Source organism: Podarcis melisellensis (assembly GCF_964234715.1).
Source record: "Podarcis melisellensis genome assembly, chromosome: 15".
Taxonomy (NCBI): domain Eukaryota; kingdom Metazoa; phylum Chordata; class Lepidosauria; order Squamata; family Lacertidae; genus Podarcis; species Podarcis melisellensis.
This window is the reverse complement of record NC_138532.1, coordinates 31,751,677-31,768,304: the sequence shown is the minus strand read 5'-3', so window position 1 is coordinate 31,768,304 and position 16,628 is coordinate 31,751,677. Positions and strand designations below refer to the sequence as shown.

At 47.9% G+C, this 16,628-nt stretch overlaps 1 protein-coding gene across 1 annotated transcript in view; it reads left to right on the top strand.

The window, feature by feature from the left end:
• YWHAG (tyrosine 3-monooxygenase/tryptophan 5-monooxygenase activation protein gamma) overlaps nucleotides 1-5,187 on the top strand; it is a 32,997-nt gene extending 27,810 nt beyond the window's left edge. Inside the window, exon 2 of the mRNA XM_081890697.1 lies at nucleotides 1,582-5,187. Coding sequence (XP_081746823.1) covers nucleotides 1,582-2,238 — 657 coding nt within the window. The 3' untranslated portion in view covers nucleotides 2,239-5,187. The remainder of the gene's footprint in view (nucleotides 1-1,581) is intronic.
• The last annotated feature ends 11,441 nt before the right edge of the window (nucleotides 5,188-16,628 follow it).

Here is a 16,628-nt window from a genome sequence, read left to right as displayed (position 1 = left end):
CCTCAGTGGCTTTACTGTCCCCTCAAATCCCAACATTCATCCTATCTCGGAACACACCCATCTCTCAACCTATTTGCCTATTCTTGTCCTTGCTTGCTGGCTTCTTTCCTGTATCTCCACTCCCCCCCCCCCCCAATACTTGCCATGGATGTTTTTTTGTTTCTGTGTTTTTAAATTTTTCAGCAACCTACTTTCAGGCCTGGGTCCTATAGTCCTGGGCTGCCTTTGTAACCCTTCAAGGACCCCGCATTAAAACATTTGATGGATCAGTTAACTTTCATCCTCCATTTCCCCCTTTCCCATATCTTGAGTCTACAGATATTGGCTCAGTTGGTTGGTGTGTGGTGTAGCTAACACCAAGGTTGCAGGTTTGATCCCCATATGGGACCTCTGCATTGCAGGGGGTTGGACTTGATGATCCCCAGGGTCCTTTCCAACTCTACAATTCTATTATTCAATTGCTTGGCTAGGTTTGTTAGCTGATCATTGTTTCTTATGGCTTTCTTCTTGATCCCTCGAAACAAAAATGTGATTCTTCTGTGACCAGCAAGGCGGGGTTTGTTAGGGGAAGAGCAGTAGGCAGCTGGGGTGTACGTTGATGGCAGTCCTTGTCCTCCACCAACCCATAATGCAAATGTCGTGTCCCAGCACAAGACAGCAGCCAGGCATTGTTTTGTGATGAGTCCCGCCTACAGCCTCATGCTACCGGCAGCTCTTTAAAATGTGTGCCGCCTTATTCACATAAAGGAGTGTGCTGGAAGTCTTCCCTCCTAACCCTAAAATTAAATTTGGTTGCCCTTCTGCAGGCTGTATTTGTAGTGTCCTCTATCCTCCAAATGCTCTAGGTTATGGTCCCATCCCTTGCAGGATGTAGTGTTCTGTACCAGGGCTGGGCCATACCTGGTTTTCAACTTCGATATATCCCTGGCTAAACATCGCCATATACTGATATATCATGATGTCTGAAATAAGGATTGAGCTCTGTAGAGGCATTGGCTGGCTTCATGGTTTTTCCCACATCATGATTTTTGCATAGCACACCCACCCACCCCATGATTCACAATATATTGCCAGGTCAAAAATTATGAAACTGATATCACAATATGGACTTCAAACTGGTTTTGGATGATAAATTGATATATTGCCCAGCCCTATTCTGTACTCTTTCTTTCTTTTTGGAGGGATGGATGGGGAATAAAAGACTGCAAATGCAGAAATCCTCATGTCAAGCAGGTAAACTTAATAGCTACTAGTGTGGCTTTTTAAAAACTTCCAGTTGGAGTCCGCTGTTGCTTGTGTATTCGAGTACCTGACAGATCATTCCTAGATCTCTTTAACAGCTTTTTGACCCCCTGTATTCTTCCTAATTCCTCTCTTCCCTCCCCTCCAGTTCCATCCTGTTCTGTTAAAGATGTGGCAGCAATCTAGGTATGGGATGTTTAAGATGGCATCTGCTGCTGGGGCGAGCTAGTGAAAGACTTTTCCATAGAGCAGGAGTGAGCTTTGGAAAGCGGCAGGTTCAAGTGTGGGGACCAAAAGCTAACTGGGCCTGTTTGTTGTGTCCTCCCTTCTCTGGTGCAGGTGACGGAGCTGAACGAGCCCCTGTCCAACGAAGAGAGGAACCTGCTGTCGGTGGCCTACAAGAACGTGGTGGGGGCCCGGCGCTCCTCCTGGAGGGTCATCAGCAGCATCGAGCAGAAGACCTCGGCTGACGGCAACGAAAAGAAGATCGAGATGGTGCGGGCCTACCGCGAGAAGATCGAGAAGGAGCTGGAGGCCGTGTGCCAGGACGTGCTCAGCCTGCTCGACAACTACCTGATCAAGAACTGCAGCGAGACCCAGTACGAGAGCAAAGTCTTCTACCTGAAGATGAAAGGGGACTATTACCGCTACCTGGCCGAGGTGGCCACGGGGGAGAAGAGGGCGACGGTGGTGGAGTCCTCCGAGAAGGCCTACAGCGAAGCCCACGAGATCAGCAAGGAACACATGCAGCCCACTCACCCCATCCGCCTGGGCTTGGCGCTTAACTACTCTGTTTTCTACTACGAGATCCAGAACGCCCCCGAGCAGGCGTGCCACCTGGCCAAGACGGCCTTCGACGACGCCATCGCCGAGCTGGACACCCTCAACGAGGACTCCTACAAGGACTCAACGCTCATCATGCAGCTCCTGCGCGATAACCTAACGCTCTGGACAAGCGACCAGCAGGACGACGACGGTGGCGAAGGCAACAACTAGGACCCCGCCCCCCCCTCCGGATGGACTGGCAGCCGCACGCTGATGCTACTACTGCAGTCTTTAATTTTGTTTTCCCACGAGGTGTGGGGGGGAGGGGGTCGGGTGGGGGAGGGGGACAAAAAACAAAACAAAACACAAAAAGGAGGGGCGACCTTCCAGGGAGGCTCCCCCCGCAACCTGTCTTTGATTGCCTCTTTTGACACTTTTGCCAAAACACAACTTAGCGGGAAAGGTCAGGCTTGGCTGTGCTTGGGTGGAATGGAGTAACTCGATTGTTGCAGCCTCACAATGGCGAATGGACTGTTCTGTAGACTTAGTAATTCAAGGGGGAGCTGTCTTTTAAGTTATCTTAATCGCTAGGCGTACGTGGAAGTTGACGATGACTAACTTGGATGGAATGGCCCTCTCTTTTCGTTGTTGGGGTTTAATTTTGTGTGTGTATGTGTGCGTGTGTTCGTTTGAGAGAAGCAGTTCTGTGGTTCCAGTAAGGTTTCCCATCCGTCTGTCCCCCGAGTTAAAATGTCCCCTGCCTTTTCCGTTGTCGAGGTGCATCTGTTTGTGTCTCCTCTCTGATATCTGCCCCGAACTTTTGGAACGCTATTGACAGCATAATTTCAAAGCGGGAGGAAAGTCCTAGGCTCCAAACCCGTAAGAGCCCATCTAGTCAGGATGCTTGAGACAGCTTTCAGTATTATTGCTAAATTGCAGTTTTAACAGTGTTTTCTACATGACAGCCATATTTTTGACACCGAGCCATTGAGTGTAAACCTTTTTTTGCTTGCTTTTTCTGGCTTGCCATCTCCTACCTGCAGATGGGCTTCACCCACCCGACTCGGTTTCCCCAGTTGCCCAAAGGCCACCTGAAGAACATCCATCTGTTGGCCATTCTGTTGGGTGCTTCGTAAGCAGCTATACAGTATAAAGTCCCAAGAGGCCGCCCCCAGCAAGAAGCGTTCATAATATAATTGGTCAAAGGGGGGGCTGCTGAACTGTAATGTAATTTGACTAATTCAGGTCTGTATGTCTCATACTGTACCTGGTATATTCCAAGAGCATGCTGATTTCTTCCGTTTTTTAAAAAGAAGGTGAAGGTGTCATGGCCCCTTCTGCAGGAATCATGCTGCCATTGTGATTATAATCTGACCCCCCCCCCTTCTGTGCCAGAAGATTATGGCAGATCCCTGGTTTCCCGTTTACTAAAGCTGGGTCTCTGATCAGTGGGAAGCCTGTGGTACGAAGTGAAATGATGTGGAAATGTAGTAATTTCATAAAGGTGAGAACTTGCTTGCCAGTGTTCGTTTTTTTTAAAAAAAAAAAAAACACACACACCCCAAAAAATCTTAGGCACTCTAGAACTTGTAGAGAATCCGTTCACATACAGGTCTTGATTCCTTGAAGGGGAAAAAAAATAGCCAATTATGGTAGCTAATCAAGTCGTTTTTCTGTCATTTTTCTACCCACCCACCCTTTTTTTGAAAAGAGAGAAAACAGATTGATGGTTTTCCTTCTCTGGTTGCCTGCTTTTGTTCATCAGGGGCTGCATAGAAGGAGAATGGCCTCCAATGGGTCCTTCCCCTGTGCAACACCATTTGTCTTCCCCTTGTGGAGATGAATGACTCCATTTGACACAGTGCTGTGTGGTTTTTTGTGCTCACGTTGTTTGATGCTTTGGGCAGTGGGGGTGAGCTGCTTTGGTGGCCTGCGAGTCCCAAAGGCTGTCTGGGTTTAAAAGCGAATCGACAACAGGCAAAACTCTAGCAAGTCCAGCATTAAAGTATCCAAGCAGCTGCATAAAAAAAACCCAAAACTTTTGTTGCATCGTGAGAATTTGCACTCGGTGACTTTTCCATTATTATTATTATTCTTTTGAGCCACCTCGGGGAAAGAGCCACATCAAAATCCCATGGCTTATCTTACGTTCTGTGGGATCGAAGTAGAGGAGGGAGAGGCTTGCAACCTGGGTAAACGGACGGGAACCTTTTAGGAAATGTCGCAAGACTACTTTGGAAGCCATGTCTAGGCTTCTGTTTGGTTTGCAATCATGTAGTGTGAGCAATGAGTCTCCCTGGATTTGAATTGGAAGTGATTTACTGGAATTACAAAACCTTTTCTTGATGATGATGATGATGATGATGATGATGATTTTTATTTTTTATTTTTGCTCTGGCTGCTTTAGGAAAACTTTATGCAGGGGGGAAAAGATCGCACAAGAGGGCTAAAACCTACGGAGTCGCGGGTGGGGTGGGGACTTGTGAGCAGCTTGAATGGTTTCTTTCGATTTGTTTTGTTTTGTTTTGTTAAGGAAATGCACTTGCCTATATGATAACTGTCTCTCCAGTGAAATGAATAACTGCTCCATTATTCTATTGATACAATATTGTGCATGCTGGTGTTGTATTTCTATAAAGTAGCTTGAAATTTATTAACTTATACTGTAGATGTTATGTATTCCTATGACAAATAGTCTTCAACAATTTTTTAAAGTTTTTTAATTTATTTTTTTTCCTCCTATTTTTTTCCCTTCCTTTTTTGGGGGTAAAAGTTTGCTCTACCAAATAGTGATCGTAACGAAACTGATCTGTTATGGATGTTGCTATAGTGACATGCAATTATATATGATTTTTTTTAAAAAAAAGGAAAGCAAAAGAAAACACCAGTGTTAGCTTAATCTTAATGTCTGGTGTTCGTCATGGTGAAATTATAACTATTACAGTGTAGGGGAAAAATGACTATGTTCTTCGAATGAGCCTTTGTTTGTGCTTTTCTGTCATGTTATGCAGTGAACTCTTTTTAAGGTCTAATCAGTGATTATTTTTCCAACTCCGTGTTTCTGTAAGGAATTATTTCACACACGGACCATTCTTAGCAGTTTTCCTCAGTGATGGAATATCATGAATGTGAGTCATTATGTAGCCGTCGTACATTGAGCAAATAAACTTACAGATCTGATGTCAGTGCTATTTGGTCTTTGTGTTGGAATCTGCTTTATTCTTGGCAGCTGTGAATGGGCGTGTGTCTGGGAATCTGTCTGGCTGCTGCAGCGAGATCCTGTCGAGTGCAGAATACGCTCTGTATGCAGGATCTCGTAAGCTGCAGCCCAGCCTTGGAGATCTGTATGAAGGGGTCCATTGTAGTGAAATGCTAGTGAGTAGGAACCCCACGATTCTTAATATGTTCTTCTTGATTATGGAACCCAGTTTGGCAGTATTCTGTTCCTATAAAGTACCTCTGACATGTGGTGGTGCAACCTGTTCTCCTTGAAAGCCTACCAAGGTGCTTTGGCCACTTAGCCTGAATTAGAATTCAGTCGTACCTTGGTTCTTGAACAGAATGCGTCCTGAGAGTCTGTTCGACTTCCACAACTGTTCGAAAACCAAGGAGCGTCCTGCAGCCAATCGGAAGCCGTGCCGGACGTTTGACTTCCGAAAATCGTTCGGAAACCGGAACCCTAACTCCTGGTTTTCGATCGTTCGGGAGCCGAAACATAGGATTTCCAAGGCATTCAGCAACCAAGGTATGACTGTATCCATGTTCAGCAGCTATGGAGTGAACGCTTTGTCTTAAATATACTACTGTTTATTGCATTTATATCCCACCTTTTTCTCTAAGGAGCTCAAGGCATATGATTCTCCCATACCCCAACCAAAAGCAGCCCCGTTAAGGGAAGTTCCTGTTGGTTGGTGCTTTATTGTGTTTTTAATATTTTGTTGGGAGCCACCCAGAGTGGCTGAGGCAATCCAGTCAGATGGGCAGCATATAAATATTATTATTATTAGGGAGGCGGGAGGCGCTGTGGTCTAAACCACTGAGCCTCATTGGGCTTGCCAATTATTATTATTATTATTATTATTATTATTATTATTATTATTATTTATTACCAAGTGAGTATTTGAACCCTGGCCTTGCAGATCCCAATCCAACACCCTACCTGTTGCACCACACTGGCTTTCAAATAGGATGCTACCTTATACTGAACTGAGAAAGAGCATTGGCCCATCTGGAATTATCCCGGTTTTCTGGCAGGGAGTCCCTCCTAGCCCTGCCTGGAGCTGCTGGGGATTGAACCCAGGAAACTCTGCATGCCAGATAAGATGGAGCAGGGAGCAATGGTTCAGGACACAGGTGGCTAAATGCCATCAAAAAGCAGATGCAGCATGCTGACCTCCTCCGCCCTGGGCTGTTCATTGGCGGTAGCTTGTCCATTCAGTGGACAGTTGGATATAAAGGGTGTTGATTGTGGTGGACACTTCATATATGCTAGAGTTGTTTAAATACCAAGCCTTGCCTGAACGTTATGTAGGTTGATTGGGGATAAACAAATGTGTGGCTTACTCCTAACATTTATCTTGCCACCTGAGCAGACACTTGCTTGGAGAAGATCTGGCAGGTATCAATTCTGCTACCGCTGCATCTCCATCACGTCCACGCAGCCCATTTAAATTGGGAAATCCGTGCTGGACTAGGTTAGATTAGTTGATAATGCAGCTGTAGCACTGCCGGCGTGTAAGGTAATTCAAGGGTGTTGATGGCATTGCCTTAGAGGAGAAACAGGACCTATGCGTCATGGATTGGTTGGATGCAGAGGAATGGTGGGAGGATCCAGCTGGGGAACCCCCAGGGGAAGAAGTCTCGGAGCGCAGGGAATGTTGGTAGGATGACGATGAGCGGTCAGAGGGAGAAGACTGTGGGGAGGAGGTGTCAGAAACTGAAGGAGCAACAGGGCTTAGTGAGCTGGGAGAGAGAAGTCCAGAATCAGAGGCAGAAGCTGAAGCAGGAGAGGAGGGAGGCCAAGAGGCAGAGATGAGTTAGGTTGGGGAAGAGTCACGGGTTTATCGCCCTCCTGCAACAAGCTCCTCTTCCCTTCGTCTCCCAGGATCAGAAGAGGCATGAAAAGGGCTGAAGAGAGATTACGGATGCACAGATGCAGTCTCTGATTGCTTGGAACATTTTTTTTGGAGAGGAGGAAGACTTAGGCAGCTATGGAGAGGCGGGGACCAACTGAGAGTCTCAACTGCTTCATAGAGGCAAGACCTAGTGGAACTAAGTTGCTGGGCTCATTAGGCCTGACACTCCTGTGTTGATCATGTCTTTGCTAATAAAGACTTCACTCCAATTTGCACAGTGTGATTTACTGCTGGCTCACTTCTCATTTGATGGTTCTCTGTAGATGTGGTTGGGCTCTCAACGCCAGTGCTTGGGGATGATGGGAGTTGTAATTCAACATCTGGAGGGCCACAGATCCCCACCCTTCCCTTAAAGGTTTTGTGGGTCTCTATGCACAGGCTTGATGTTCACCAAAACCAGAGCAGGTTTCAGAGGAGTGGTCTGCCTTCAGTCTTGCCTGTGTAAGTTGGAGGCTAATTGAAATTAGAGTCTACAGATTTCCTGCCCCTGTTCTCTATCCATAGGCGCCGACTCCATGGGGCCTGAGGGGGCCCAAACCCCCTCAAAAATTCGTTTGGGGGGGCTCTGCCCCCCCAATAATTTAAGAAAATCATTACCGTATTTTCCCCTCAAAAAGAGGAAGCGGCTGCTTTCCTGCATTCTGCCTCAGGGTCTTACTGCCCACCCTCCTCTGTTTCCTTGCTGTGTTTGCTCAAACGGAACAAAGAGCAGGGAAAGCCCCTCCCCTCCAGGCAAGCAGAGTGTCGTCTCTGTGCTCCAGGAGGGGGGGGGGGGGAGAGAGAGAGAGAGAGAGAGCGTGCGAGCTGGCTGGCTGGCTTGGGTGGGTAGGTGAGGGAAAACTTTTGCCTTCCTTTCCTCCTTGCCGTTATACCCCTCCCCTGCATTCTTAGCCAGCTGCTTCTCTGCACACCCCTCTCGTGCTCCTTGTCCGTTCTGTGTTTTTCCTTCCCTCCCCACTTAAAATGTGGTTTAAAAGCATGGATCCACATGGATCCTCAGGATCTTTGCATTGGGTCACCCCAAATTCACCAACAGATCACATAGCATGTCCATGGCTACAGCCTGCCCCCCCAAAATCACACACCCACTGTTGCCTGGGGCTGCAATGGTGCAAAAACGTGGTTACAAAACATGGATCCACATGGATCCTCAGGATCTTTGCATTGGGTCACCCCAAATTCACCATCATAGCACATAGCATGTCTATGGCTACAGCCTGCCCCCCCAAAATCACACACCCACTGTTGCCTGGGGCTGCAATGGTGCAAAAACGTGGTTACAAAACATGGATCCACATGGATCCTCAGGATCTTTGCATTGGGTCACCCCAAATTCACCATCATAGCACATGTCTGTGGCCACAGCATGAAGCACAAAAATGATACATCATTAATATTCACTGCCCACGGCGGCAGCCAATCGGCTGCCGCAAAGGGCGGGCCCTCACAGGTTCACTTAAGGTCGGGGCAGCCCGGGGCTCGCCCCTTTCGTTCCCCCAGCAGCAGCGGTTTGGAGGTCTTGGGCCCCCCCAATATTTTTTATGTCGGTATGGGCCCCCCCAATATTTTTTATAAGTCGGCACCCCTGTCTCTATCAGATCTGAGCTTTAAGGAGGAATGTCTCTGGGGAAACCTCTTGAGAGGGCACCCAAGGGCCATGGATTTCTGTTTTTAGTTTTCCATTCTGGGGCTGTGAAGTGTAAACTTTCCACTCCCGGTTGTCTCCTTTGCAGAGCCAGTGAGTCAAGGCACAGTTCTGGCTCCTGGTCTGATCCAGCAGCCAGGATTGTCTTACAGTCTTATGATTGCTGCTGCACAGAGAGACTTTAAAAAAATGGTGAGTCACCATTTCTGCAGCACGGGCTAAGCGAAATGCCAGGGTGCAGCTGCATATGTTAGTCACAACCCATTCAAAAGCTTGAATTAACAGCACAGGCGCCTTCTCTCCCCACACACCCCTGGTAACTCTTATAGAGTGCGCCTGTATTTCTGGAAACATGTACCGGTAAATCTTCCAGCATCATAGGTGCTTCTGAAGTTTATATGTGCTGAAGCACTGGTAAAGATTGAGGTGCTGCAGGATCACAACTCCCATTGTGCAGTTCCAGGGGCTGCACTCACTATGGATGATGGGAGCCAGAGTCCAACAACATCTGGATATGCTTCACATATTAACTGACCTAAGGCAACCAATGGACCTCATTAAACCAATTGTCTACATCGTGAAAAGTCATAGTTCTGGCCAATTCTGCACCAGTCAGGCTAGAATTGGGAGTACTGTGTCCAGTTGTTGGCACCATGTTTTGGGAAGGGTGTTGAGAAACTGGACAGGTGGAGGCTGAGACATTAAGGAAAATGGGGCCCTACGCCACCAGTCCTGCCTGCCCTGTCTTCTTACAACCCATCAGGGAGCCTGTTGTTGGCTCTCATACTGTTGGTCTTCCATCCTACGAGTCCTAATGGGTACCAGCTTGCCACTGTTGGAAGATAACTGGGGTGGGCAGAAGTCTGGGAAACTGCTTTGTTTTCTCTTGGTTTCCTCTGCTCTGGAGGGTAGGACTCGAACCAGTAACTTAAAAGTTACAAGAAAGGAGATTCTGACTAAACATCAGGACGAACTTACTGATGGTAAGAGCCGTTTGACAGTGGAGTGAGCTAAAAACCAGATTATGACACATGCCAACATTCTACATGTCTGGGTCAGCTTGCCCTAAAGAAAAATGTTTTTAGCAGGTGCCGAACAGAAGGCACCTGGCTGATTTCAATAGGCAGGGAATTCCAAAGTGTGGGTGCTGCCAAGTTTGATTTCTTACAAACATGGAACAAGCCTTATATGACTCCGGGTCTCTGAGCACAGATGTTACATGCTGTTGGGGACTTCTGCCAGCATTTGACCTTCTTCTGAATCTCCCTCCCACCACCACTTGAATAGGCTAATAAGGTGCAGAACTAGGACCACTTAACCTTGAAAATTGACTTCTTGATCTTTGGCCAGTCACTGTCACCCAGCTGAACATCCTTCGCAGTGCTGTTTGGAGGGATAAAAAGGGAGAGGGAAAGAGAGATTCTTTGCAGAAGCGCTTTCCATGCCATCACACACAAACAGCTCGGAATCGCATGGAGAGGAAAGCTACACCTGTTGGGTTTCTGCCTCTTGTTACAGAAGGGACCGCCAAAAAACCAAATTTAATTAATGATATCGCCATGAGGAAGATGGGTGTGCTTGTCTTGGGATCTGAGGCTTGCTGCCAGCTCCTTTTCCGTGCCTCACTTTACATGGGGTCCTTCCGACCCCCGACCCCCAGTTTCTTGCAAAACGGACCTCGCTGCAATGCAGAAATCCCCCTACCTCCCAGCTGCGCAGGCGCACTTCGCACCGCAAGGGAGCTGCTGCTGCTGCAGCATCGGCTTCCAATCCCCGCCTGGCGTCTGCTCGGCGGCGCTGCCACCTACAGGCTGCTACTGGTATGGCTTCCTCGAGCGCACCTCTGTCCTGCAGAGAGTGAGGTGGTAACTGATCTACTACGTTAGCAGCATAGAAGTTACCTCCTCGGGTGCAAGCCTGGGCAGCAGTGTGTATGTAGGTCCGGGGCTGCCCAGAAAACAAGACCCCACCCCTCTTTGCCTTGTGGTCCAAAGGAAAGCAGAGTATTGTGTCCACTTGGCAGCTTGGCTGCAGGAGTTGCTGTAAAGAGACTCCATCCAACTCTCTAATATTCGGATTTGTGCCTTTCCTTCTCTCAAAGATATCCTGCAAGGCAGTGCAGGTTTCAGATCAGTTTTTCTTCTCCTAAATGGGCTCCCTTCCCAGGTTGACGAGCTCCACAAGCAGGACTTGGTCCTCAGCATAGCTGTCAACGTTTCCCTTTTTTAAAGGGAAATTCCCTTATTCTGAATAGGATTCCTTGCAAGAAAAGGGAAAAGGTGACAGCTATGGTCCTGAGCGGAAGAGCCCTTTTTGATATCATCAAGAATACATGCTTGCTACAGCCCCCACCCCCAAATATTACCACCTCCATGTGGTGTCCATTGGGATTGATAGGGTGAAAAGCAGGGAGGCCACCAGTAGGGGGTGCAAGAGATCGTGACGGGCAGAGCCAACTCCTGACAGCTTTTAAGTAAGAAGGCAGGCAAGTGGGGTCTGGGCAAATCATAGAATTGTAGAGTTGGAAGGGAACCTGAGGATCATCTAGTCCAACCCCCTGCAATGCAGGAATATGAAGCTGTGCCGTATGGGGATTGAACCTGCAACATTGGTGCTGTCAATACCATGCTCTAACCAACTGAGCTATTGAATCAGCAAAGCATTAAAAGCAGACACATGACAACTATTAAGGAAACTGCTTCCCTAACCTCCCATTTGGCAATGGGCCTAGAGGATTAAAAACTAATCAGTCAGGTGTCACAGGCTGATCAGCTGGCAAAGGTACTTGACAAAACTCTCCATCCTCTTTTTTGCTGCCTGCACCAGGCCGTAAATTGGAATTTGTTAGGTCTAATGAGCTTGGGGTTACAATCGGCGATGCCAGTGTTTTAGCTGTGGAAAAAGAGACCCCTTTTCTGCCCACAGATATTCAAATTCTGGATAACGGTTTGTCAAGCAATGGTCAAAGCACTCAAACACCCCATTCCAATTTCACCACAGTTCTGTTTGCTAAATGCATGGGATGATCAGCTGCAAGGTTTCTGCTCTTTTAACAGGACGATGACAGCTGCCAGGACCTCAGTTGCCCCCCAAAATGGAAAACCTTACAGGAATGCAACTTTTCCTTTGGTATAAAAAATATGTGGAGTTTAGCATCAGGGTATAGGGTGGTATATAAATTCAATAAATAATAATAATAAGTTGGGGGAGACTAATAAATTATATAAGGCTTGGAGGACCCTGATAAATTGTATGCTTTTTGGTGGGATTTTATCTTGTCTACAGCAAATGCAAACACACAGAACTCATTCCCTACAGTACAACGTACAAATCAGTACTTTCTTAATGGGCTTGAGAGGTCAGAGTGCCAGACCAGGACCTGGGAGAGACCAGGGTTTGAATCCCTACTCAGCCATGGAGCTCATTGGGTGACCTTGGGACACTCACGTCTGCTCAACCATGCCTACCTTACAGGGTTGTTGTCGGGTGGGGGGGAAGAGAGGAGGAGAGTCATGTGTGCCACCGTGAGCTCATTGTGGGGGAAGGTGGGTTATAAGCGCAATAAAGAAACACACGCCTAATATTAAGTCCTGCATATACAGTGGATGTTTGGGTTGTGAATGTGCTCCATGCGGGATGCACGTTGGCAACCCATGGCGTTCGCAACCCGCAGCAGCACCTCTGCCCACACGGGGGTTGCGCTTCTGCGCATGCGCAACTGCCAAACCCTGGGAGTAACCCATTCCAATACTTCCGGGTTTTGGTGGTCCGCAACCCGAAAAAACACAACCTGAAGCATCTGTAACCCGAGGTATGACTGTACTGCGCTGCTTTTTGGGTACTTCTATTGTTTTTATTGCATTGATTTGTTTAAAAAGGGAGTGGATGGCGCTGTGGTCTAAACCACCAAGCCTCTTGGGCTTGCCGATCAGAAGGTCAGTGGTTCGAATCCCCACGACGGGGTGAGCTCACGTTGCTCTGTCCCAGCTCCTGCCAACCTAGCAGTTCAAAAGCACACCAGTGCAAGTAGATAAATAGGTACCACTGTGGTGGGAAGGTAAACGGTGTTTCCGTGCACTCTGGCTTCTATCACTGTGTCCCATTGTGCCAGAAGTGGTTTAGTCATGCTGGCCACATGACCCAGAAAGCTGTCTGTGGACAAATGCCGGCTCCCTTGGCCTGAAGCGCCGCACCCCATAGTCAACTGGACTTAACCATCCAGGGGTCCTTTACCTTCACCTTTTACCTTTATTGATTTGTTTGATTCACTTCAATAAAATCTTTTTTAAAAAAGCTCAAACTTTTAAACTGCCTGATATATCTGTGCCTGAAGAGCAAATTGATGCACAGGAAGAACTTTCTGAGGGTAAGTAAAGCTGTCTGACCATGGAAAGGACTCCCTCAGAAGGTAGCAGAATGTCCTTCATTGGAGGATTTTAAAATGGGAGTTGGGTGGCCATCTGTCAGGGATTATTTAGCTGCAATTCCTGCATTGCAGGGGGTTGGACTAGATGGCCGTTGGAGTCCCTTCCAGCCCATCAGTTCTACATTTGGTAGGTGATGCAGTTTATGGCCCTGTCCTGGAAGAGCTTCACTAGCCTGTCTAGGTGCTGTCAAAGGGACAGATGCAGCCCAGACACTCCTCCTTCCTTCCTTCCTTCCTTCCTTCCTTCCTTCCTTCCTTCCTTCCTTCCTTCCTTCCTTCCTTCCTTCCTTCCTTCCTTCCTTCCTTCCTTCCTTCCACCTTGCCCAAGTGTGCAAAGGACACTTGTCCTTTAAAAACTGGTCCAGCTCAGAAGCTTTGCTGGGCAAGCAAGGACATCATCTGGTCTGTCAGAAAAGAGCCTTCAGCTGTTACCAGCACAGAGGAATATTCCTGTTTCCATCTGTGAAGTGCTGGAGAGCGAGAGAGCACAGACAGCATCACAGCCAAGCCTTTTCTGCTGGTTTGCCTGCCCTCCATCCCCAGAGGGGCACATCCTGCTCTGCGCCACATCTCTGGTGCAGCGCGGCAGCTCCGGAGTCCGGCCTGATTCCTCGGAAATCTGCATTGGGACGAGGAGGACCGCAATTGCAGCAGCCTCCCAGGCTGCCACGCCCTTTGTTCTGGGCCTGACACACAATTCCCAGTGTGCAAGCACACTCGCACACATCGCTTGTGGCCAATCCCTGCGCAATCTCGGCAGCCAATGAGGGAGAGGGAGCTAGCAGCTGGCTGCCAAATCACCAGTCTGTTGCTAAGGCTGGAACAAATTGGGGAGGAGGGAGAGCCTCCCCCCCCACCTCGTGCCTTGTGGCAGAAGGATTTGGGGAGAGGGGGGAGGAAGAGAGAGTTCACACATCTTTTCCTGCGCCTGCTGCATGCATGTGGGGCTTTATGTAACTGCAGCTGGGTCAAGCCCAGGCCGTCAGTCACATCCTGTATTAAGGCCTGCCGGGTCAAAACGCCCCAGCTAAGTCCACCATCTGGACTTCTGAAATTAAGAGGCGGCTTTTGGAAGCCGGGAAGTGTGTCCCGAGATGAGCATCTGGAGACAGTGTGATTTGGGGGCAAAGACACTCCTGGTGAGCCCTGAGGGGCCTGCAGATTTGAAGAGGCACTGCTTGAACAGTGGGCCCCTGAGCATGTGCAGAGGGCCTCCCGCAGCACAAAGGAAAATGTGGCTTTAAGTAGATGTGGAGCAGAGCAGATTTTCCACCACCCCCTCTAAATATGGCTTATTTGGGGAAATAAGGGGTGAAATCCCATGGCTCTTACAAGCTTCCTGGTTCAAGGAATAAAAATAATCAGAGTTCCTGATGGATCAGGCCATTTAATCCACATCCTGTTGACTGAGGGGCCAACCAGATGCCTGTGGGAAAGCAGCAAGCAGGATTCGAACACAAGAGCACTCTGCCTCTTTTCTGCCATTTCCAGCAACTGGCATTCAGAAGCATAGTTGCCTCCAACTGTAGAGGTGCCATGGCTAGTGGCCACCAATAGCCTTATTTCTCCTGCAGGAGTGAGTTCCATAGTTTAACTCTGGGGGGCCTTCATGGAGAGAGGTTTGATATTTGTGTGCAGACGCCCTAACATGGGATATACAGTCCCTCCAAGTGTCCCTATTTTCCAGGGACAGTCCCGGATTCGCAGAAGCCGTCCAGGTTTCCAATTTGATCCTGCAATATCGCCCCCCCCCCACTTTTCCTTAGGTCGCCCCTATTTTCACTAGAGAATTTTTGGGAGGGTATGGAATTATGTGACCCTCAAGCAAAGGAGATAAGTAACTCGACAACTTTCAGAAGACATCTGAAGGCAGCCCTGTACAGTGGTTAAGTACTTAATTTGTTCCAGAGGTCTGTTCTTAACCTGAAACTGTTCTTAACCTGAAGCACCACTTAAGCTAATGGGGCCTCCTGCTGTTGCCGCGCCGCTGGAGCACGATTACTGTTCTCATCCTGAAGCAAAGTTCTTAACCTGAGGTAATATTTCTGGGTCAGCGGAGTCTGTAACCTGAAGCGTATGTATCCTGAAGTTTATGTAACCCGAGGTACCACTGTATAGGGAAGTTTTTTAAAAAATGTTTGATGTTTTGTTATGTTTTCATATAGGTTGGAAACAGCCCAGAGTGGCTGAGGGCAAGCCTGTCACATGAGGAGGGGCGGGGGCATAAATAATAAAATTATTATTATTATTATTATGGAGTAGGACGTCACTGTTTTCATTGGAGAAGTGTTGTCAGGTATGATATGAAGATCTCTTAACTGCATCTCATCAGGAACAGTGGCTACCTAGAAGCCTCCACTGTTGCCTAGCAACGAGCCCAAGAGATGCAGGTTTGCGTCTCTGGGCCGGCCTAACAACCATTGCCTTGCCGTCACAGAGAGCACTACAGACAGCATGTGTGGATTTCTCTGGGCAGGAGGATACTTTCCTCCCGGTTTCTTTTCTCCTCTCCCCGCCTGCCCTTTAAAAGGACACACACACCCCCCACACCGGACACAAGGCTGTAAATGACACAATAAACTAACACAATGGCAATGCATTCTCCTTTCTTATCCGGACAAGTGCGAACATCCCCAACACACACATACACACACACAGACCCTCTGAATGAAAGAAAACAAGCATGCGCTTTGTGCGCAAACAATGCGGCTATGTCAGATTAAAGTTTTCAGCGGTGACATTTCGAAACCCCCAAACAACCCCCCCCAACACTCCAGTAAAGAGTAGGATATTAGGAAAATAAAGAGGACGCACTGCTCTGCAACCACCACCCTGAAATAATTCAAGCCCTGGAAAATGCCAAACCATTATTGGATAGGTGAAAGCAATTATTTAGTATTTGAATTGGTTGGTTGATGGCATTTACATCCCATCCTTCCCCCCCCCCCCAAAGAACTCGACGTGGCACACATGGTTCTTTCCCCTCCTCAGTTAATCATCACAATAACCCTGTGAGGTAGGCCAGGTTGAGAGGCAGTGACTGGCCCAGTGAGCTTTATAGCTTTGTGGGGTTTTCAACCCTGGCCTCAAATGCTTATGCAGGGCTGCTGCTAAGGATATGCAAACCTTTCCGTATTATTTCTCTCAGGTTTTTGTTATTCCTGTCTAAAGTTCACCTCCACATCAATTTCTGATTTAGTTAAAAAAACAAGAATATGCACCAGCATTTTAGTTTTTGCAGATCAATTTTCTGTACTGTAATGCATTTCCGTATGTTGTTTTCACTAATATGTGCATTTTTATGCAAATGTTACCAATGGCCTGTTGTGTCCAGCATCCTGTTCTCGCAGTGAACAAACATGCCTGTGGGAAACCCGCAAGCAGGATTTGAATTCAAGAGCAGCACTTTGCCCTC